At 36.7% G+C, this 23,011-nt stretch overlaps 2 protein-coding genes and 1 pseudogene across 6 annotated transcripts in view; 1 reads left to right on the forward strand and 2 right to left on the reverse strand.

Moving 5' to 3' along the window:
• Positions 1-324: 324 nt before the first annotated feature.
• On the forward strand, positions 325-4,455 carry LOC114271349 (G-type lectin S-receptor-like serine/threonine-protein kinase At4g27290). Of its 3 annotated transcripts, none has more exons than XM_082884311.1 (7): positions 325-1,947; positions 2,441-2,617; positions 2,791-2,948; positions 3,046-3,256; positions 3,357-3,594; positions 3,684-3,834; positions 3,913-4,455. In XM_082884311.1, the coding sequence occupies exons 1-7, from the start codon at positions 666-668 to the stop codon at positions 4,201-4,203; spliced, it is 2,508 nt and encodes an 835-aa protein (XP_082740437.1). In that variant the 5' UTR covers positions 325-665; the 3' UTR covers positions 4,204-4,455. The 3 variants fall into 3 exon arrangements, with proteins under 3 accessions (XP_082740437.1, XP_082740435.1, XP_082740436.1); XM_082884309.1 differs by having other exon boundaries at positions 384-1,947; positions 2,441-2,612; positions 2,789-2,948; XM_082884310.1 differs by having other exon boundaries at positions 398-1,947; positions 2,459-2,617.
• Positions 4,456-14,611: 10,156 nt separating this feature from the next.
• LOC114270008 (G-type lectin S-receptor-like serine/threonine-protein kinase At4g27290) lies at positions 14,612-15,537 on the reverse strand (annotated as a pseudogene). Its single transcript, XR_014339230.1, has 4 exons — positions 15,509-15,537; positions 15,100-15,357; positions 14,869-15,008; positions 14,612-14,785 (listed from the first exon to the last, which is right to left on the reverse strand). The product of XR_014339230.1 is annotated as a G-type lectin S-receptor-like serine/threonine-protein kinase At4g27290 (transcript).
• LOC145788849 (ATP binding / protein kinase) overlaps positions 15,438-23,011 on the reverse strand; it is a 150,278-nt gene continuing 142,704 nt past the window's right edge. Inside the window, exons 2-4 of one of the 2 annotated variants that reach the window (XM_082884314.1) lie at positions 16,339-16,491; positions 16,040-16,197; positions 15,438-15,873 (exon numbers count right to left, since the gene is read on the reverse strand). In XM_082884314.1, coding sequence (XP_082740440.1) covers positions 15,802-15,873; positions 16,040-16,197; positions 16,339-16,417 — 309 coding nt within the window. In that variant the 5' untranslated portion in view covers positions 16,418-16,491 and the 3' untranslated portion in view covers positions 15,438-15,801. Of the gene's footprint in view, positions 15,874-16,039; positions 16,198-16,338; positions 16,796-23,011 lie in introns of those variants that run through there. The other variant, XM_082884312.1, reaches the window with a different exon arrangement.

The following is a 23,011-nucleotide window of genomic DNA, read 5'->3' on the forward strand; positions in this document are numbered from 1 at the left end:
TAGCGTGGATATTAAACCGAGGAGGAGGATGGAGGGGGCTGTTTGAGCCCACGAAATTCGTCATGGATTTTGTTTTAATAATTCAAATCGTTTATTTTGTTGGATATTTTACATATTTTATTCACAAAAAAATTATATCGATCTGACAATTATAATTTGTTTAATTTATCAAAATTTTCATTAAAAAAATGCCGACAATTATGTTTTCAAAAAGCGAACCATACATTTTTTTAATGACAAAAATAATAAATCGAATAAGTTACCATTATCGAATAAATCTCATTTTTTTTTTATAAATAAATACTTTAAATATCGATAAATTTCACGGCCTAACCAGTCGTCTCCCGTCCAAATCCATTAACCAAACGCCGTATTACCAATTCAAAGTGATGTTCGCCTTCGAGCCTTTCCCACTCAACAGCTCGTGAGTTGTCAACTTATTAGGTAAGATGTAGTTGTTCACCAGACTTGTAAAGCATTGATTGCGTTGATCATTTCCATTATCGCAAGGGCAAGTGCATGGACAAGACTTTGGGTCAACGCCTGTGGGATAATTATTTCCTGACTATCAATCTTAAACGACAAAAGTGGTGACGACTTGCTTTACTCCGTTCACCATTCTATCATCATCTTCGTTCCTCCCTGTGAAATGCAAGAAGAAATCAATGGAAGGTTTCACCATACCGCTTTTTTTCCTCTACTCTTTATTTTCCATCATAACAACCTCCAAAGCACTTGACACCATAACCAAAACTCAGTTCATCACATTTAACAACACCATAGTTTCACCGAGCGAAAGCTTCGAAATGGGGTTTTTCACCCCAGGCAATTCCAAGAACTGGTACATAGCAATATGGTACAAGAAGATAGCCTCAGGGACCATTGTATGGGTTGCCAACAGAGACAACCCACTTCCCAATTCCTCTGGTGTCTTGAAACTCATCGACCCAGGAATCCTCGTCCTTCTCAGTTCCACCAACAACACCGTATGGTCCACCAACACCTCTCGATCTACACGCAACCCAGTTGCCAGACTTCTCGATTCGGGAAATCTTATCATCCAAGACCCAAACGATCACAACCCAGAAAATTTTCTCTGGCAGAGCTTCGATTACCCTTGTGATACTCTGTTACCGGGCATGAAAATTGGGAAGAACTTGGTTACAGGTCGAGAATGGCACATGTCTTCGTGGAAGAGCAAAGATGACCCAGCTCAAGGTGATTACACTTACTGGTTAGATCTTCGTGGATACCCACAAATCTTCGTCAGCAAAGGCTCGGTTGTGTTGTTCCGAGCCGGACCTTGGAATGGTCTCCGGTTCACCGGCACTGGGACTGTACTGACCAAGAATCCAATTTTCAAATTTGGAATGTATTTTGAAAAGGATGAGATTTACTACAGGTATGATCTCCTTAACAGCTCTGTTGCTTCCAGGTTTATCTTGACTCCCAATGGTTTTGCACAGAGATGGACATGGATTAACCAAAAAAAAGGTTGGGTGCTTTATGTGAATGCACCAACAACTGTTAGTTGTAATAGTTATAATTTGTGTGGTGCTTATGGTAGCTGTGATGTCGATAAATCCCCTGTTTGCGGGTGTTTGAGTAAATTTGTGCCTAAAAACCTGAAAGATTGGAACATGACGAATTGGTCGGGAGGGTGTGTTCGGAGGACGGTGTTGGATTGCAAGAATGGAGATGGGTTTTTGCAGTATTCAGGGGTGAAATTGCCTGATACGCGGAGTTCGTGGTACAATAGGACGATGACGCTTGGGGAATGCAGAGAGGTGTGCTTGAAGAACTGTTCTTGTATGGCTTATACTAGTTTGGACATAAGAGGAGGTGGGAGTGGGTGTTTGCTTTGGTTTGATGAATTGGTTGATATTAGACTGTTCAATGAAGGTGGCGGGCAAGACATTTACGTAAGGATGGCTTCCTCTGAGTTGGGTAAGCATTCATACAAACCCGAAACACAAATGAGTTATTTTTACATGAGAAATGTTAGGGATCATGAAAAGTCTCTCATGAAAATGATCATGAAAGATTTGTGATCTTTAGATTACCTTGATTAGTGTGTGGTGCTTTATTCTAAGTGTAATCTAAAGGTCATAAATCTTTCATGATCATTTTCATGAAAAATTTTTCATGATACCTAGCATTGCTGTTTTTACATTATAGTTGAAATTTGATTGCATTTGTTACTTAATTGCTCACTATTTAATGAAACTTATAGCAACTGATAGTTTATTAATGCAAGAAAATATGGGTAATTAGTGTACAGAATATCATACTTGCTCAAGAAATTCCTCAGTTTCTATAATGTTTATCTAATTACATATTGACAAAAAAAGAGTTCAAGTGTTTTTGGAGTCCAATAGTCTATAGTAGTACTTGAGGCATAAGCAAGTAATCTTTCAAATTTGTGGTTTCATGGTTGTAGACTTGACAGTCCATCAAGCCAGCTTCAATGGCAAGAAAAGAGAGATAGTCATAGTGACCTTGACATTATTCACTGGAATGCTTCTGCTGGGTCTGAGCATAATGTTGTATATCCGGAAGAATAAGAAGAAGAAGAAGAAGAAGAAGAAGAAGCAGGATTCACAGTTGAAGATAGAAGGTAATCCAAATGAGTGTCTATTTGCTCTCTCGTCCTTGTCCTGTGATCTATTTTGTGAATGGATTCTGTGTCTTTTTGTTAACTTGGATCACAAAAAAGACAAAAAAAATGAACTCATAAAATGTATTGCTTTGTTAGCTGTCTCGTTTAAACTCAAATCAACTACTTTGCAGGAAGGCCGGTACACAACTCCAAACAAGGTTCCACTGAAAAAAACCAGAAGGAAGATATGGAGTTACCATTGTTTGACTTTGCTACGATAGCTAGTTCTACAAATAACTTCTCAATTGACAATAAACTTGGAGAGGGTGGATACGGACCTGTTTACAAGGTTGCAATTTAAATACCCTCATTTAGTTAGAATGTAGGTGTCACCCAATCCATAAGTTTCAAGAATATTTTTTAATTAACAAATTGGTAATTTTCAGGGTAGGTTGGAAGGAGGACAAGAAATAGCAGTTAAGCGGCTCTCAAAATATTCCGATCAAGGACTTGATGAGTTCAAGAACGAAGTCATCTGTATTGCCAAACTTCAACACCGAAATCTCGTGAAGCTTCTGGGTTGTTGCATACAAAGAGAAGAAAAGATGTTAATCTATGAATTCATGCCTAACAAGAGCCTAGACTTGTTTATTTTTGGTTTGGCTCTCAAAATTCTTTTGAATTTTTGTTACGAAACCTTTTCTTGTTAAATTCGTTTCACCCGAGTATGGATTGACTCATATGAAACTTTGTGTAGATGAAGGCGGAAGAACATTCATGGACTGGCCTAAGCGTTTTCACATTATTAATGGAATTGCGCGTGGACTTCTATATCTTCATCAAGATTCCAGATTGAGAATCATTCATAGAGATCTTAAAGCTAGCAATATTTTGCTAGATATCGACATGAACCCAAAAATATCAGATTTTGGCATGGCTAGAATTTTTGGAGGAAATGAGACAGAAGGAAATACGAATAGAGTGGTTGGCACATAGTAAGGATATCTCTTAACATGTCCTAAATAATAATTCACCTACATTAATTGTCCTAAAATATGTTTCATAACTCAATGCTTTGTTATAGTGGCTACATGTCTCCAGAATACGCGGTGGATGGGCTTTTTTCAATAAAATCAGATGTTTTTAGTTTTGGTGTTATGGTGTTGGAGATTGTGTGCGGGACACGAAATAGAGGCATCGTTCATCCAGATCACCATTTCAACCTCCTCGGGCATGTAAGTATGAAGTATGGAAATATTTGCTTGTGTGTTAAAAACTAAAGGTGTTAATACCAATTGTTGTGAATTGTCCAGGCATGGAGACTATATGAAGAAAGCAAGTCAATGGAACTTGTTGATGGGTTTGTAAGGGACTCATATTGTCTAGCTGAAGTGTTGCGATCAATCCATGTGGGTCTATTGTGTGTGCAACAACATCCAGAAGATAGGCCAACCATGTCGTCTGTGGTTATGATGTTGGGAAGTGAAGGTGAATTGCCATGGCCTAAAAAACCTGGCTTTTTTACTGAAACTGATGGTTCATCCAGCAAGTATGCACCATGTTCAGTCAATGAACTTACCATTACAACAATGCAACCTCGATAGTCGCATTCTCTAGGAATTGATTGTAATATAATCGTGTGGTAGAGAGAGAATTTGAAACAGGAGATAAGGGACAGGGCCAAGAACCCTTGTATAACATGATATAGTTGCATTTCTCTGAAAGCCACAGCAATGTGGACTATTTTATTACCTTGGGCTAACTGTATTTGGATTATCTTCTCATGATCCACATCCTCTGTAAACATTCTGATTTAGCCTTTGGTTGTTCCTATAAACTGTGCACCGGTTGTCTCATGTCCTCTGTTCTTTCTTTTGCTTTCTCTTTGAAATTCTCTTTTTTATTAAATGGTGACCTTTTAGTCAAAACATCAAATACTTGATGATCAATTCAACCAAATACCAATCCAACAAAGCAAGGCAACAAATCAAAACTAGATCTAAATAACTAATGGAGACACACACAAGTTTAATGATTCAAAACACCGTAGATCATCTTCAGCCTGTTAAATCACATTAGCTCTAAGTTGCAGCTTAGGTCCATGAGAGGGATTCACACACACAAGAATATGACATGAACTATGTTAAATACAATTTCAAATAGAAACATGATTAACACTGAAATAAATTATGGGATTACCAAAACTAAGTCTTAACACTATTTCTTCCAATGCTGGCGGCCAATGCCAATTTTTTTTTTTTTAAAAAAAAACTAGAGCCTCGTAAACAATACCACTGGCTTTTGTACCAAGGAGTCTCCAATATACAATACATCAGAATAAAGCAATTCCGTAAAGATATACATACATATTTATGTCATCGAGGCTTTAGTATTGTAATAGTGAATTCATTGGTTGGAGTAGGTGCATCTCTGCCAGAAGAATTATCAGTTTCAGTTAGATTCTTTTCAACCAAAAAAACCAGGCTATTTGGGATGGGACAATGCACCTTCACTTCCCAAAATTAGAACCACAGATGACATGGTTTGTGACACCCATATTCTGTATTATGCTAATTGGTCCTTAATGTGTATACGATTATGTGTTTGTTATGGTTTTGTATGCCATTATGTGAAAATATGTGGTTTTGAGTTTCTATCTGTTCACCGTAGGAATATCTGTTTGATTTTACCGCTTCGGAAATTAAATTGGAGGCCTTATCGGCCACGGAACCCGAAATTGATTACGCCATTGTGATAGGCATAATTTTTAGAGCCTACGGTGAAATTTAATTGAAAATTGATTTGGGTTAGATTAAACCGATTAAATTGATGAATTAGAGCCCAACTATTCTATTATTATAATCTTGGCCTTAGTGGATTTTGTTGTCAAGCTTTAAACACTCAATCTCTCACTCCCTAGTCTCATTTTGACTGATATTAAACTCAAAGAAGAGAAGAGAGGGCCGGTTGTAGAGAGAGAAAGGGAGAGACTTATGTGATTTGGGCTCAAGACTTGGGAATTTGAAGATCTAGCCCAAGATTTGGCTAGAGCTTGAGTGTTGAAGCTCTTAGGTGAGTGAATTCATGGACTCTTGTTTGTAATTTGTAAGTTCAAAGTTGAAAGAATGTTAAAGAACATGGAAGGAGTTGGTTTTGATGAATTTGAAGACTATATATGCATGCATGCATGAATTGTTTTGAATTTGCATATTTGAGCTTGAATCACATGACTCATGTTGCAATTTTGGTTGAAATCCATGTATTTGACCATCTTTTCATCATATGAGATGAGGAAGAAGGTTATATGTCACATGCATGTACAATCCATGGAAGTAGAAGCTTTGAATGCATGAAATGGTTACATTGGTAATGAATTGGTGGAAAATGAGCCATGCATGTAAATAAATTATGAAATTGCGCTTCAATATGTTGTAATTCTATGTTTGTACCGTGTTAATACATGATTATGCGAAGTTTGGACCGAAATCATGCATTTAGAGCCTTTGAATGTCAAGATGGAGCTCAAGAACTCAATTTGGAAAACCCAGATTTTCGATGTCCGCTCGAGCGGGTGAAGTGACGCTCGAGCGAAGAAATCGAGCTCCCAGCATTTTCTGCAGACATGGTTACCGCTCGAGCGGGGAAGTTGACGCTCGAGCGTGGGAGCTATTTTGACATGCCTTCCGCTCGAGCGCCCTATTTAACGCTCGAGCGTATTTTTCATGCAACCAGTACTTTTGCAGGCCTTAAGGGTCCGCTCAAGCGGGTAAGTCCACGCTCGAGCGAGGACCCTGTTTTCTGAAATTTCGTTCCTGCATTCTGTGTTTCGTTTTCCATTCTGTTTCACTTGTAATCACTCTTAGGCATGTGTTAAATGGCGTAAATGAGATAAGAATAAAGCCTAAAGAGGAATACGTGAATTAAAGAATGGATTGAACTGTTAGTGACCCTCTTGTGTTCATGAAATGTGTAGGGTCAAGCTCCAGGGCAAATCCACAAGCCGATCACTGTGAGTAATATCGATATTTGAATATTTGAATGCATGTGAATGTCCAATTGGCTACCCCATGTTTAAGCTTTATGAACTGCTAATTGGGATTGTGGACGTAAGTCCGATATGAATGCATGAATGGGCCAAAGGCCATTTTGATGTAAATGAATGGGCCAAAGGCCGTTTTGATATAAATGAATAAGCCAAAGGCCGTTTTGATATAAATGAATGGGCCAAAGGCCGTTTTGATGTAAATGAATGGGCCAAAGGCCATTTTGACATAAATGGATGGGCCAAAGGCCGTTTTGACATGAATGAGTGGGCCAAAGGCCGTTTTGACGTAGATGCAAATCAGAATGGGCCAAAGGCCAACATGTTAGAACTACAGTTACTTGATCTAGACTCTGTATAATGTACATATTGTTTATATGACTTCTATGTTTGATATTATTCACTGGGCTATCGCTCACGCTCATTCATGTGTTTGTAGGTGAGCCCAGGGAAGTCCAAACCCAGCCCCAATGAAGTCTGCTAGGAAAAATCCGAGTTTTGAGGAAGTCAGCCTTGCGTCTCACTCTTGAGACCTGCCCTTGCCTTTTTGTTATGTAATTATATTTTGTCTTGCCGGCAAGGACTTTATGTATATCTGTAATTAGTCTGCCATAGGTTGACTCGTTTTGGATGATCCTGTCTGTAATGGATTTGGCGAAACTGTACTTTTGACGTGGGTTATTAACGTGACTGAATATGGTTTGTTGATGTGTATATAAGCACGGCTCTATGGACAAAGTTTTTAAATTTTGCTTCCCTTTTGGCTTCCTTTACTCTGATGTCTTAAGTCTGTTTTGGTTGAGGCCGTAGGTAATCTTAGGGTTACTGGCCGGTTACATCCTTAACCCATGGGGGCGGATTCGGGTCGTGACAGAGTGGTATCAGAGCACGAGTTAATAACTCACACACTTGTCCAAAAGAGCAATAAGCGTCTAGATGAGATCTAAGATGCATTCATAAACTCGAATTTAGAAGCATTGGTTATATGCTTAAATGTTTGATATGAACAATTATGTGTGTAAGTTGTGAATTACTTGCACTACAAATTATCTGAGATTATGCGCTTCTTCGTATATGCACGCTTGTGGATCTTTTGTGTAAAATATAATACAAGTTTAATCAGATGGTGAGAACCAGAGGTGATGAGTTAGAGGAATCTTTTACTACCAGACTGGACAGAATGGAAAGATTGATCCAAGAAATGGCAGAAGCTTTGAGACAGCAACAGGAGTGGCAACAACAGTGGCAGCAACCACACCCGCCACCTCCACCTCCGGCACCACCTGTGCCAGATCATCAGAACGATGACTGGATTATAGCTCTCACTAAGGAATTCAAGAAAATGAAACCACCATAGTTTCACGGGGGATTAGATCCGTTGAAAGCCGAAGCGTGGGTCGTCGGCATTGAGAAGTTATTCGAAGCGTTTCCCTGTTCGGAGACTCAGAAAGTGCTTCTAGCCACTTTTATGCTAGAAGATGAAGCGAGAAGATGGTGGATGTTGATGAGAGAAAATCACAGAGATGTCGATTGGGTGAAATTCTTAGAAATCTTCTACGACAAGTACTTTCCGCAGTGTGTCCGGGATAGGAAAGTGGCAGAGTTCATGGAACTCAAGCAAGACAGCATGACTGTAGCGGAGTATGAGGCCAAATTCACTGAGTTGGCCAGATTTGCACCACACGTGATTGACACTGATTATAAGAAGGCAAGACATTTTGAGGGTGGGCTCCGCAACGACATCCTAGAAAGGGTGAATGTCCTGAAATTAGAGACCTACATTGGGGTGCTTGACAGAGCCATCATATCAGAGGCTAACATAGCCAGGCAAGCTAAGCCAGTAACAGAATGGAAAGGCAACAAGAGACAAGGCTTCTTTTCGAAGAAGAAATTTTTGAAAAAGCAAAACACAGGCTCCTCCACTACTTCAAATTCTTCCCGAGACACAGCTCCCATGTGCAATGTATGTAGCAAAAAGCACCGTGGGGTTTGTTACCGTGCGTCAGGAGGCTGTTTTAAATGTGGAAAGCAAGGGCAGATAGCCCGAGAATGTAATCAGAACAGGGGGAAACTCGCAGCTAGTTCAACTGCATCAGTTCCAAAGTCGGGAAATACTTTGGGATCTACTACTACTGGGGACACGGTGAGACAGGAGAGAGTTTTTGCACTTGTTCCGGGCGATACACGGAATGCCAATGCCGTTGTCTCAGGTACTATCTTAATATGTAATCAGGATGCTTTTGTGTTAATTGATTCTGGATAAACGCACTCATTTGTGACATATGCATTCGCATCTAGGTTGAAAAGACCCCTAGAATTGTTGCCATATTTGTTATGTGTGTCTGCTCCATCTGGAGAATCTGTGTTATGTGACTATATATATCGGTTTTGTGACATGCATATTGAGGATGCCACCCTATATGTAGATCTGTTGCCCTTAAACTTTAGACACTTCGATGTAATTTTGGGCATGGATTGGTTGACCAAATATTGTGCCACTATAGATTGTGTGACAAAGAGGGTTGTGTTTAAACCACCAGATAGAAAGAGATTGTGTTTGTGGGAAATGGGGTAGTGCCTCCACCATATTTGATATCCGCAATGAAAGCATGTAAATTGATCAGGAAGGCGTGCCAGGGTTATTTGTGTTATGTATTGACTGAACAATCCGTGAATGTTGAATTGAATGATATTCCCATTGTTAGAGAATTCCCAGATGTGTTCCCAAATGAATTGCCAGGGGAATTGGTAGACAGGGAGATAGAGTTTACTATTGAGACTGTGCCAGGCACCCAGCCTATTTCAAAAACTCCCTACAGGATGGCTACCGCCGAAATGAAAGAATTAAAGGAATAGTTGCAAGACCTTCTTAATAAAGGGTTTATCCGGCCCAGCACTTCGCCTTGGGGCGCACCGGTATTATTTGTGAAAAAGAAGGATGGTACTTTGCGCCTGTGCATCGATTACCGGGAATTGAACAAGGTAACGATAAAGAACAAGTATCCTTTACCCCGTATTGATGATTTATTTGATCAGTTGCAGGGATTACAGGTGTTTTCTAAGATTGATTTGAGGTCCGGGTATCATCAGTTGAAGGTTAAGGCCGAGGATGTTGAGAAAATAGCATTTAGAATGAGGTATGGTCATTTTGAGTTTCTTGTTATGCCATTTGGAGTGACTAATGCTCCGGCAACATTTATGGACCTAATGAATAGAATTTTTAAAACCTACCTTGATGAGTTTGTTATAGTTTTCATCGATGATATTTTGATATACTCTAAAGACAGACTTGAACATGAACATCATGTGAGGACTGTTTTACAAATACTTCGAGAAAGAAAACTATTTGCTAAATTAAAGAAATGTGAGTTTTGGTTGGATGAGGTTGTCTTCTTAGGGCATGTGATCAACAAGGAAGGAATTTCAGTGGATCTGCAGAAGATAGAGGCAATTGTGAATTGGCCTGCACCGACCAATGTGACAGAAGTTCGCAGTTTCATGGGCTTAGCTGGGTATTATAGGAGGTTTGTGAAGGACTTTTCGAAATTAGCAGTACCTCTTACCCAATTGACACGTAAGGGACAACCATTTGAATGGAATAGCGAAAGAGAATCAGCCTTTCATGAATTGAAGACGAGATTAACTACTGCGCCAATTTTGACACTACCTTCAGGTACGGAGAATTTTGTGATTTTCAGTGATGCATCTTATAAGGGTTTGGGTTGTGTGTTAATGCAAAACGGAAAAGTTATTGCTTATGCCTCCAGGCAGTTGAGGCCACACGAAAGAACTATCCAACACATGACTTAGAATTGGCCGCAGTTGTTTTTGCCTTGAAAATTTGGCAGCATCATCTGTATGGAGCAAAATGTGAAGTCTACACAGATCATAAGAGCCTGAAATACTTCTTCACGCAGAAAGAGTTGAATATGCGTCAGAGAAGATGGCTAGAACTGATAAAAGACTACGATCTAGAGATTCAGTACCATCCTGGGAAAGCTAATACAGTGGCAGATGCCTTGAGTAGAAAATCAACAGGGAGTGTGGCTTGTTTGCTTACTGAACAAAGGGAGATTTTGCAAGACTTTGAAAAGTCTGAAATTGAAGTGGTAGCATGTGAACAGGGTGGATTGATGGTCGCTATTACAGCCGAGCCGGTAATTGTTGATGAAATCAAGCAGAAACAGAAAGAAGATGAGTTCCTCAGAAAGGTAATGGATGAATTTGAGACAAGTCCAAAAGCAGAATTTAGTATTGAGAATGAAGTGTTGAAATTCCAGAACAGAATATGTGTCCCTGATATCCCGAAACTAAAGAAGAGGGTTTTGGATGAAGCCCACAGATCCGTATTTGCTATGCATTCGGGTAACAATAAAATGTATCGGGATTTGAAACAAACCTATTGGTGGCCTAAAATGAAGAAAGAGATAGCGGAATATGTGTCCAAGTGCCTTCAGTGTCAGCAAGTTAAGGCTGAACACCAGAAACCAGGCGGCCTACTTCAACCTCTCCCTATTCCTGAATGGAAGTGGGAACATGTGACTATGGATTTTGTTGTTGGCCTACCTCGGACTTCCCGAGGTATGGATTCTGTTTGGGTTGTAGTTGATAGACTGACTAAATCTGCACATTTTCTACCTGTCAAAACTACATTCACTGCTTACAGGCTGGCTACTATTTATGTTGATGAAATTGTCCGTTTACACGGAGTTCCGGTGTCCATTGTGTCGGATAGAGATCCGAAATTTGTATCTAGACTGTGGAAGAGTTTGCAGAAAGCCATGGGAACATAATTAAGGTTCAGCACTGCATTCCACCCACAGACAGATGGGCAGTCAGAACGAACGATACAGACTTTGGAAGATATGCTTCGCATGTGTGCCTTGGATTTTCAGGGGAGTTGAGAAGATTATTTGCCGCTTGCAGAGTTTGCTTATAATAACAGCTTCCACTCCAGTATCGGTATGGCACCATACGAGGCTTGTATGGTAGGAGGTGTAGATCACCTATTTGTTGGACAGAGGTTGGAGACAGAGCTTTGCTTGGGCCTGAAATTGTACAAGACACCTCTGAAAAGATCAAAACTATTCGACAAAGGCTCAAAACAGCTCAAGACCGACAGAAGAATTATGCAGACGTTCGGAGAAGACCTCTTGAATATGAGGTCGGCGACCATGTGTTCATCCGAGTTTCTCCGATGAAAGGCCAAGTCAGGTTTGGGAAAAAGGGCAAGTTGTCGCCCCGTTACATTGGGCCGTTTCAAATTTTGGAGGGGCTTGGTTCAGTTGCTTATAGAGTCGCCTTGCCACCGGGATTCGAGCAAATCCATAACGTGTTTCATGTGTCGATGTTGAGAGGTTACCTCCGAGACCTGTTACATGTGATTGATTATCATCGGGTAGCTATTGATGAGAATATGGAATACGCTGAATGGCCGGTAAGAATTGTTGACCGACAAGTGAAAGAATTAAGAAACAAGTCCATCCCAATGGTGAAAGTAGAATGGAAGGAACACTATGGGACAGATGCTACCTGGGAAAAAGAGGAGGAAATGCGTCTACGCTATCCACATTTGTTTCCTGACAAAGGTAACTTAAGTTTGGAGGACCAAACTTTCTAAAGGGGGGAAGACTGTGACACCCCTGTTCTGTATTATGCTAATTGGTCCTTAATGTGTATACGATTATGTGTTTGTTATGGTTTTGTATGCCATTATGTGAAAATATGTGGTTTTGAATTTCTATCTGTTCACCGTAGGAATATCTGTTTGATTTTACCGCTTCGGAAATTAAATTGGAGGCCTTATCGGCCACGGAACCCGAAATTGATTACGCCATTGTGATAGGCATAATTTTTAGAGCCTACGGTGAAATTTAATTGAAAATTGATTTGGGTTAGATTAAACCGATTAAATTGATGAATTAGAACCCAACTATTCTATTATTATAATCTTGGCCTTAGTGGATTTTGTTGTCAAGCTTTAAACACTCAATCTCTCCCTCCCTAGTCTCATTTTGACTGATGTTAAACTCAAAGAAGAGAAGAGAGGGCCGGTTGTAGAGAGAGAAAGGGAGAGACTTATGTGATTTGGGCTCAAGACTTGGGAATTTGAAGATCTAGCCCAAGATTTGGCTAGAGCTTGAGTGTTGAAGCTCTTAGGTGAGTGAATTCATGGACTCTTGTTTGTAATTTGTAAGTTCAAAGTTGAAAGAATGTTAAAGAACATGGAAGGAGTTGGTTTTGATGAATTTGAAGACTATATATGCATGCATGCATGAATTGTTTTGAATTTGCATATTTGAGCTTGAATCACATGACTCATGTTGCAATTTTGGTTGAAATCCATGTATTTGACCATCTTTTCATCATATGAGATGAGGACGAAGGTTATATGTCACATGCATGTACAATCCATGGAAGTAGAAGCTTTGAATGCATGAAATGGTTACATTGGTAATGAATTGGTGGAAAATGAGCCATGCATGTAAATAAATTATGAAATTGAGCTTCAATATGTTGTAATTCTATGTTTGTACCGTGTTAATACATGATTATGCGAAGTTTGGACCGAAATCATGCATTTAGAGCCTTTGAATGTCAAGATGGAGCTCAAGAACTCAATCTGGAAAACCCAGATTTTCGATGTCCGCTCGAGCGGGTGAAGTGACGCTCGAGCGAAGAAATCGAGCTCCCAGCATTTTCTGCAGACATGGTTACCGCTCGAGCGGGGAAGTTGACGCTCGAGCGTGGGAGCTATTTTGACAAGCCTTCCGCTCGAGCGCCCTATTTAACGCTCGAGCGTATTTTTCATGCAACCAGTACTTTTGCAGGCCTTAAGGGTCCGCTCGAGAGGGTAAGTCCACGTTCGAGCGGGGACCCTGTTTTCTGAAATTTCGTTCCTGCATTCTGTGTTTCGTTTTCCGTTCTGTTTCACTTGTAATCACTCTTAGGCATGTGTTAAATGGCGTAAATGAGATAAGAATAAAGCCTAAAGAGGAATACGAGAATTAAAGAATGGATTGAACTGTTAGTGACCCTCTTGTGTTCATGAAATGTGTAGGGTCAAGCTCCAGGGCAAATCCACAAGCCGATCACTGTGAGTAATATCGATATTTGAATATTTGAATGCATGTGAATGTCCAATTGGCTACCCCATGTTTAAGCTTTATGAACTGCTAATTGGGATTGTGGACGTAAGTCCGATATGAATGCATGAATGGGCCAAAGGCCGTTTTGATGTAAATGAATGAGCCAAAGGCCGTTTTGATATAAATGAATGGGCCAAAGGCCGTTTTGATATAAATGAATGGGCCAAAGGCCATTTTGATGTAAATGAATGGGCCAAAGGCCGTTTTGACATAAATGGATGGGTCAAAGGCCGTTTTGACATGAATGAGTGGGCCAAAGGCCGTTTTGACGTAGATGCAAATCAGAATGGGCCAAAGGCCAACATGTTAGAACTACAGTCACTTGATCTAGACTCCGTATAATGTACATATTGTTTATATGACTTCTGTGTTTGATATTATTCACTGGGCTATCGCTCACGCTCATTCATGTGTTTGTAGGTGAGCCAAGGGAAGTCCAAACCCAGCCCCAATGAAGTCTGCTAGGAAAAATCCGAGTTTTGAGGAAGTCAGCCTTGCGTCTCACTCTTGAGACCTGCCCTTGCCTTTTTGTTATGTAATTATATTTTGTCTTGCCGGCAAGGACTTTATGTATATCTGTAATTAGTCTGCCATAGGTTGACTCGTTTTGGATGATCCTGTCTGTAATGGATTTGGCGAAACTGTACTTTTGACGTGGGTTATTAACGTGACTGAATATGGTCTGTTGATGTGCATATAAGCATGGCTCTATGGACAAAGTTTTTAAATTTTGCTTCCCTTTTGGCCCCCTTTACTCTGATGTCTTAAGTCTGTTTTGGTTGAGGCCGTAGGTAATCTTAGGGTTACTGGCCGGTTACGTTCTTAACCCATGGGGGCGGGTTCGGGTCGTGGCATGGTTGACCTATCTTTTGGACTTTGTCGCACACACAATAGACACGCATGAATTGATCTCAACACTTCATGTACATGACAAGAGTCCCTTACAACTTCATCAAGCAAATCAAAGGACTTGCCCTCTTTATACACCATCCATGCCTAAACAAGAAGCAAACAAATTAGGACTACTGCTTTTAATTTAATGTAAATATCAAAATAGTATTACCAGCCTTGATTTTTACATGTCTAAGAAGGTTGAGGTTATGATCCGGATTTGTTTCTCTTCCCGCTCATAATCTCCAAAACCAAAACACCAAAGCTGAATATATCTGACTTTACTGAGAAATATCCATCAACCGCATATTTTGGAGACATGTAGTCACTGCAATAAGACATCGAACAAATTGAGAAATTTAGGACGATAATAAGTGCATTACAAATTACACATATCAAGTTACAATAGAGATTCGTACTATGTTCCAACCACTCTATTTGTGTTTGCTTCTGTCTCATCTCCTTTGAAACTTCTAGCCATGCCGAAGTCTGATATCTTTGGGTTCATGACAATATCTAACAAAACATTGCTAACTTTGAGATCCCTGTGGATAATTCTTAGTCTTGAATCTTGATAAAGATAAAGAAAAAGAAATGCTTGAGCAATTCCATTGATAATGTGAAAGCGCTTTGGCCAATCAAGTATGGTGCTTCGGATTGGATCTGCATATCTTTGACTAAGTTAACTGTGTTTATATATTTGAGTGTAAAAAAGTATTTTTAACTTTGAATACACGAACATTCGATTGGCAACAAATTCACATAGGCAGCCACTTGAATTACTTTTTATTTAAAAAATAACAATAATAATTGCAAGATGGCAGGTACTTCATTTCTCTGCTCACATAGGCAGCCATTTGAACTTGGTCCAACCAAATTCTAGAGGAACTTTGTGCCAAACCACCACACCAGTAGATGGAATACTTGAAAAATGTAGTGCACTTTTTGATCTAAAAATTACTATGGTTTTGACAAAGCCGGACCAAAAATAAAGGAGTCCAAGCTTTTGTTAGGCATGTATTCATAGATCAACATCTTCTCTTCTCCTTGAATGCAGCTCCCTAGAAGCTTTACAAGATTCTGATGCTAGAGTTTGGCAATCCATATAACTTCATCTTGAATTAATCAATTCCTTGTCTAGAGTTCCTCGAAAGCCTCTTCGCAGCTATTTGTTGTCTCTCTTCCAGCGTACCCTGAAGATTGGCAATTGTTATAAACCAAATATCCAGCCCTTGCAAAAATGCACTTTTGTTCTTACTTTCCTTACGTCTTTATTCTTTTTTATTAGTTACTCTCTATCAGCATTAAAAAAATTACCACCTTTGACAATAATTACATAGAGTTTATTTAAATGCTTACCTTGTAGACAGTGCCAAAACCCCCCTCTCCAAGCTTATTGCTTGCTGAAAAGTTACTGGTAGCATTCATTATTGTAGCTAAATCAAACAGTGGTAGCTCTAAGTCTTGCTTCTGGCTTTCATTGTTGCAACCTTGTTTAAAGATATCTCTCATTGTTCCTGTACAATAGCAGATAGAGTGAATTTGAATAAAAGAACCTGTTTAACTAGGTAGAGATATGCAATGATACTTTTTTTAGAAACACACAAGCACGCATGCACACACACAAAGTTTGCCACAGAATGTGTCATTTGAGTTACTTTTTCTCTTTATCTGCTGCTTCTGCTTCTTTCTCCACACATAAAAGATGAGACAAAAGATTAACAGGCCCATTTCCATTAATAATGCCAAGCTGATCCTGATTTTCTCTCCTTTCTTCCCCTCAGAGCTAGCTTTGGAAATTGTCAATTATACTATCCAATTGAAGAGATTAATTCATCTCAAAGGTAAAATCATATAAGTGCAAATTTAGAAGGATTGTTTTTGCCACATAGTGAAAATATTCTGTTTAGTACTGAAAGATACAATAATGTCTTGCAATTTATGATGTTAGTTGCTTCATAAAAGTTAAAGGACAACAATACAAGTAACAAAATATTATATATATGCTGCTTAATTGTCTGATTTCTTTCCTACAAGCTGACTCATAGGAGAGTTGGAAATGGAAAGATTGCAAGTCTGCTACACTTTTCAATAACTTATTGGAGACAAATATAACTGTTAATGTATTATGTTATTAGCTGTTAGTGTTATTAGCTGTAAAGTGTCCAAGCTGTAATCATGGTGTCTTTGCTTTCGGTTGCTTTTGGGTGCATTGTTTGTAAACTTCTCCTTTATAAAGAGCCCCTGAACTATTGTATAAAATACAACATATATCAATATATACATAATTTATTTTCTCTCTCTATCAATTTATCTTACATGGTATCAGAGCTAGGTTAACAACCTAGTTATTCTGCTTCACCGGCAGGCGGCAGCCTCGCCTTGGCCGCCCGCCGGACCTCTACACATACCCTGACTCCGCTGCTAATATATAATGTCATACCTAAGAGCATTTCCAACGGTAATAGGCATTTTACCTATCTAAATATTACTATAAAGTATATATTTTATTTTGCCTATCAACTATTTCATATTTCTACTCCAACCATGCTCTTTATTTTAGCTATTCATCTAAATACTATTAATTTTATAAAATGCCACATCAGCAACAAAGATGGAGGGAAATGATTCTAATGATTAAATATATTTTGCCTAGTCTTGAAGGCTAGCTACATGTAGCTAGTGAATGTGAGTTGAGCTAAAATGTCTAATCATATGCCTAGTGCATTGGAGTTGAAAAAAATAAGTTATACTAGGTATTTTGACTAACAAACATGATATGCCTAATGGATTGGAGATGCTCTAAGTCAGAGGAGGCCATCCTTATGCAGAGGTCTTGCCCATTTTCAGTGAAATCTTCTTTAATGTCAATCAAGTCACCAAACCAAAGCAAGCAGCCACTTCCTTCTCCATTACTTATATTCAATGCTGCATATGCCATACAAGTGCAATTGTGCAAGCACGCAGAGTATCACAAGGGTAATCGAAGCTCTGCCAGAGAAAATTTTCTGGGTTGTGATCGTTTGGGTCTTGGATGATAAGATTTCCCGTATCGAGTAGTCTCGTAACTGGGTTGCCTGTGGATCGAGAGGTGTTGGTGGACCATACGGTGTTGTTGGTGGAATTGAGAAAGACGAGGATTCCTGGGTCGATAAGTTTCAGGACTCCAGAGGAATTAGGAAGTGGGTTTTCTCTGTTGGCAACCCATACCACAGTTCCAGTGGAAATTTTTTTGTACCATAGTCCCAAATAGCGATTGTTGGATTTGCCAGGGCTGAAAAACCCCATTTCAAACTTTCACTAGGTGAAACAATGGTGGTGTTACTATCAACTGTAATGAACTGAGTTTTGGTAATGGTGTCAAGTGCTTTGGAGGTTGTTAAGATGGAAAATAAAGAGTAGAAGGTATGGTATGAAATTCCATTGATGTATCTGGGTTTAGAAGTTCAAAAAAAAAAGAAAAAAAACACAAGAAATCAACAAGAGAGCACTTTGGAGAGATGTCTCAATCTCAATCTCAGAGGATCCAAGAAAAGTCCCTGTTCCACTCCCAGGCACACCAATTCTCTTTCTCCTCTCTACATATATTAAAGTGAGTCCTCATATTTTTTGGAAATTCGGTGAATTTGTCTTTCAGAACTATAGTGGTTATGGAATGGGAATTGCAGAAGAAGAGCACCTGGAGTTCGAGAATGACCACACCCCTATTTTATTTTATTTATTATTATTATTATTTTTAAGACCCGGGAACTTGGGCCTTTTCATGACCCGACCCTATAAGTTAATTCAGAGAGGATGTCCAGAAATCCACATTTCATCCCCCAATTTCAGTCAAGTCTAGAGCTGTAAGGAAGTTGGTATAGATTTCAAACACCATCACGGAGGCTCTTGGTCATGCAAGTTGATACTCATCTTTTAACCTTAGGAGAAATTATTCTTTGATCTGAGACCCAACCACGTGATGCTACAGATATATTCTGGTTGGTAAAAAAATGAAATCCATAATTATATATTAAGTGATTAGAGAACATAAATAATATAAAAATTTATAATTAATCTGAGACATGATCAGATGATACTAGAACTAACCAATCCAACCTTAGAGCCTGAACTTTTTCTTTTATTTAAACCTAGGTCTATCCTAAATTGAGTCCGGTCCAATTTAGAGTCAACCTTAACACAAACTAAAATTTACTGGGAAAATTGCACTTGTAAGTTTTTATTAAAAAAAATTATAAATTAGTGTCAAATTTTATCAAATTTATAAATATTTAATGTAAAAATTACTGATTTGCATTTTTTTTTAAAATTTATTAGCACGGATTGAAAGTGTGAAACTCCGGTCATTACAACATTCGGGTTATGTTTAGTTTTGTTTTATAAATTTTTTTAAAAATCATTTTATTAAAATATTAAAAATTAATTTAGTAAAAAAAAATTTAAAATATATTTATTATTTTTATAAATTTTATTTTTTGGGAGGGTTGAAATAATTTTTTAAATTTAAAAAATATCTTTATAATTTGTCAAATTAATTTATATTTTTTTAAAAAATTATCAAAATAATTGTGCAAAAAATAAAATAAAATCAAACCAAAATCTTGAGATTTAGATTTAAGGAGAAACTTTTCTCCAGTCCACTGGGTTAGAGTGTACTGTTGGGTTCGTGGGTCTCACTACAGGTCTTGTTTTAATAATTCGAAACGTTCAATGTATATAACTCATCGAGTACTTTATGCCTGTAAAAAATCATGTTGATCGGATATCGGGTTCCATTTCGATCAAGTGGCCACTGATATCTGATCAATGTGATTTTTTATAAGTATGAAGTATTCGACAAGCTCTACATATTGAATTATTTGAATTATCAAAATGGAATCTGCGGTGGGTTCCACGAATCCAACAGTATGCTCCAGTAAGCCTCTCAAGGGGCTACCGATATCTGATCAACATGATTTTTTTTTAAGTATGAAGTATTCGACGAACTCTATGATTTGGATTATCAAAATAGAACCTGTGGTGGGTTCCATGAACCCAACAGTATGCTCTAGTAAGCCTCTCAAGAAGCCACCGATATCTGATCAATATAATTTTTTTTTATAAGTATGAAGTATTCGACGAACTATATATTGAATGATTTAGATTATCAAAATAGAACCTATGGTGGGTTCCACGAACCCAACAATATGCTCAAGTAAGCCTCTCTCTAGATTTATTATGAAACCACACTCCACCAAGTGGCATTCTGTTTGTTTTGACCCTTTTTTTTAGAAAAATATTTTATTGTAATTTTTTTTGTTTTTATATTTAGTTGCAATCTTATAATTAATATGTTAAGTCATTTCTAATCTTTCATTAAATATTTTATCAAATTTAAATTTAATGAAAAATTAGTTAAAACTTTCAACTGTTTCATTAAATCGATATTAAATGAAAAGATAGTTAAATTTTTCATTAAATTAAGGGAGTTTTTTTAGATGGTCATTGGCCCGGACATCCTTTCGAACAATCGAATTTGTAACAAAATTTGATAAAAAAAATATTAAATTCACCGTTGCAATGCATTATATTATATCAAACTTTTCAACAAATTTTTATTCAAATTTGATAAAAAAATTTCATGAAGGATTGGAGATGCTTTTAGTGATTGTATTAATAGTAGTTGTAGAGATGATGGCACTGCCACACTCTGTTTGGATCGTGGGGTGAGGTGAAGAAAGAAATTATTGTGATTTCTCATCTAGGTGAGAAAAGAAAATAAATGATTATAGTTTATCACCATTATGTTTGGATGAATAAAAGAGAAGAAAATATTTCTCACCTATCTTGTTTAGATAGAGTAATAAGAAAAAAGAAAGGAAAGTGTTTTATTTCATTTTACCAAAATAATCTTCTCTATTAATAAGCTATGCTTTTTTATAAGGATAATTTTAGTATTTTAGAAAACTTTCATTAAACTCAATTCTTTTATCACCAAATTTTATCACTTTTGGTGAGAAACTAAATATAAGTTTGTGAGAATCCTTTTCTCACTATCTCCCGTCATTTCTCACCTACTTAATTATCCAAACAAATGAAGTGATTTTTTATTCTCACAATTTATTTTCTTTTCTTATCAAATCCTTCCATCCAATCAAAGTGTTGATTGTGCTGGTGGGGTAGTGGAGATGATGGCGGTATTGATAAGATTTTAGGCCAATTTTTTTATTTAACTTCTTAAAAATAGAAAATATTTTTCGTTCAAATATATATTTTTTCATCATTCCAAACAGTAAAAAATGTAATTAATTGAACATTTAATTAATTTTTTGAGAAAACAATAAATTTTTAATTATTTTTTAAATTCTCCAAATATGGTCATCACGAAAAAAAAAGCGTGTATCAATCTTCACGTCATTTTCATTTATGAAAAAAAAATGAAAAATCAAAAAAAAATTTCAAAAGACGGGATACCCATGTCCAAGAGGTAATGAAAAATTGATGCTTTGTAAGATATAAGGTAAATTATCAAAATGGTTTTAATAGTTGAATTTAATTCTTATTAAATTCTATTGAAAATAAGTTCTAGTAAAATCGTCACTAAAAATAATTTGTTGTGCTGATTTTTTGAATATTTTGCTAAAAATTAATAATTAGTGACTTTTTTTTGTCACGATTTTTATAAATTGTTGTTAAAATTTATAACTAGCAATGTTTTTCTATAATGAATTTTTTAAACTGTCGTTGAAGTTAAAAATTAATGATTTTTTTGTAACGATTTTTTTAAACTATTGTTAAAACTTATAATTAGTGACATTTTTGTGACAAAACTTTTAAACTGTTGTTGAAAATTAACAATTAATGACTTTTTTAATAGTGTTCAATAAAAAATGTCATTAATTATTATATGACCTATTAAATAATAAGTTTACCTATTATGACTTACACGTAAGTCTCCTTAATTGAAAGTCAATTGTATTTTCAATCGTAACATTGCTTTGGTTTTTGAAAAAAAAAAAAAAAATGAAAAACAAAAGAAAAGCTATGAATTCAAAACAAACTAATCTTTCACATTTTATGTTTAAAAGAGCCACCATATTTTAGCTAAGGATTATCTCTTTGCATGCTCTAATTATTTAAAATTGTTAGATCATATATTAAGATTTTTATATTTTAAGATTTTTATATCGAGTGGTTGTGAATGAATTAAGGATAAGGGATTAGAGATATTTGAGATATAAAATTTAGGGTATACTATTAATACATCTTAATAGTTGAATTTAATTTTCATCAAATCTTATTAAAAATAAGTCTTAATAAAATTGTCGTTAAAAATAATTTTTTGTGACAATTTTTTGCATGTCTCTAAAAATTGGCAATTATGGACTTTTTTTTTGGTCACAATTTTTATAAATTATCGTCAAAACTTACAAGTATTAATGTTTTTCTGTGACAAAGTTTTCAAACTGTCTCTGAAAGTTGAAACTTAATGACTTTTTTTGTGACGGTTTTTTAAACTGTCGCTAAAATCTATAATTAGTGACATTTTTTATGACAAATTTTTAAACTGTCACTGAAAATTAATAATTAGTGATTTTTTTTTAATCCTCATAAGACTTATTAAATAATAAATTTACTTATTAAAACCTATACGTAAGTCCAGTTAAAATCTATAACAAGTGTTTATAGAATATGAAAGAGTGGCTCAAATAATTTTCCATTTTTTAGGATACTTTCAACTTTGGACAAAAAGTTGTTGCCGAGCTCATGAAGTCACAAAATTGCAACTAGTCAAGTAATTGTCTTGAAGGTTAGAACATTCAAATGAGTGAGATCATGATCCTCTCGATTACCTTTCGTAGTTATAAATGACAAATCTTTATTGATTATAAACACATTTGTTATTATTTTAAATTAAAAAAATTATTACACTTATTAAGATTCTTTTTTCATAAGTGTTAAATGATGTAATGAAAATCTTAATGGGTAAAATCTCAATCTATTTGGTAACCAATAGCTATTAGTATATCATAAAAAAAAAAAAATGTAGTGTAATTCTCTAAAATTTCAACTAGGTACACCATCAACTGAAAGAGGTACGGTATAAAAAGAACCATAAACCATTGAATAGAGGGCCTAAAACAGTAAGGTTATTTATTTTTTATTTTTTTTTAGAGGGGAAAAACCCAAAAAGAAATTACAAAGTTTCAGAAATTATCAAAGAAAATAACTCCAAATGAACCTCTTCCATCTAGATTGATATCCCAAAGTCTTAGCAACCATCTGGGATGGACATGAGCAACTTGATTGCCCGACGGTAAGGTTATTCAATAATTATAAAATTCAATTTGT

This window comes from Camellia sinensis, chromosome 8 (genome assembly GCF_055761805.1).
Source record: "Camellia sinensis isolate YWXY chromosome 8, ASM5576180v1, whole genome shotgun sequence".
In the NCBI taxonomy this organism is placed as follows: Eukaryota; Viridiplantae; Streptophyta; class Magnoliopsida; order Ericales; family Theaceae; genus Camellia; species Camellia sinensis.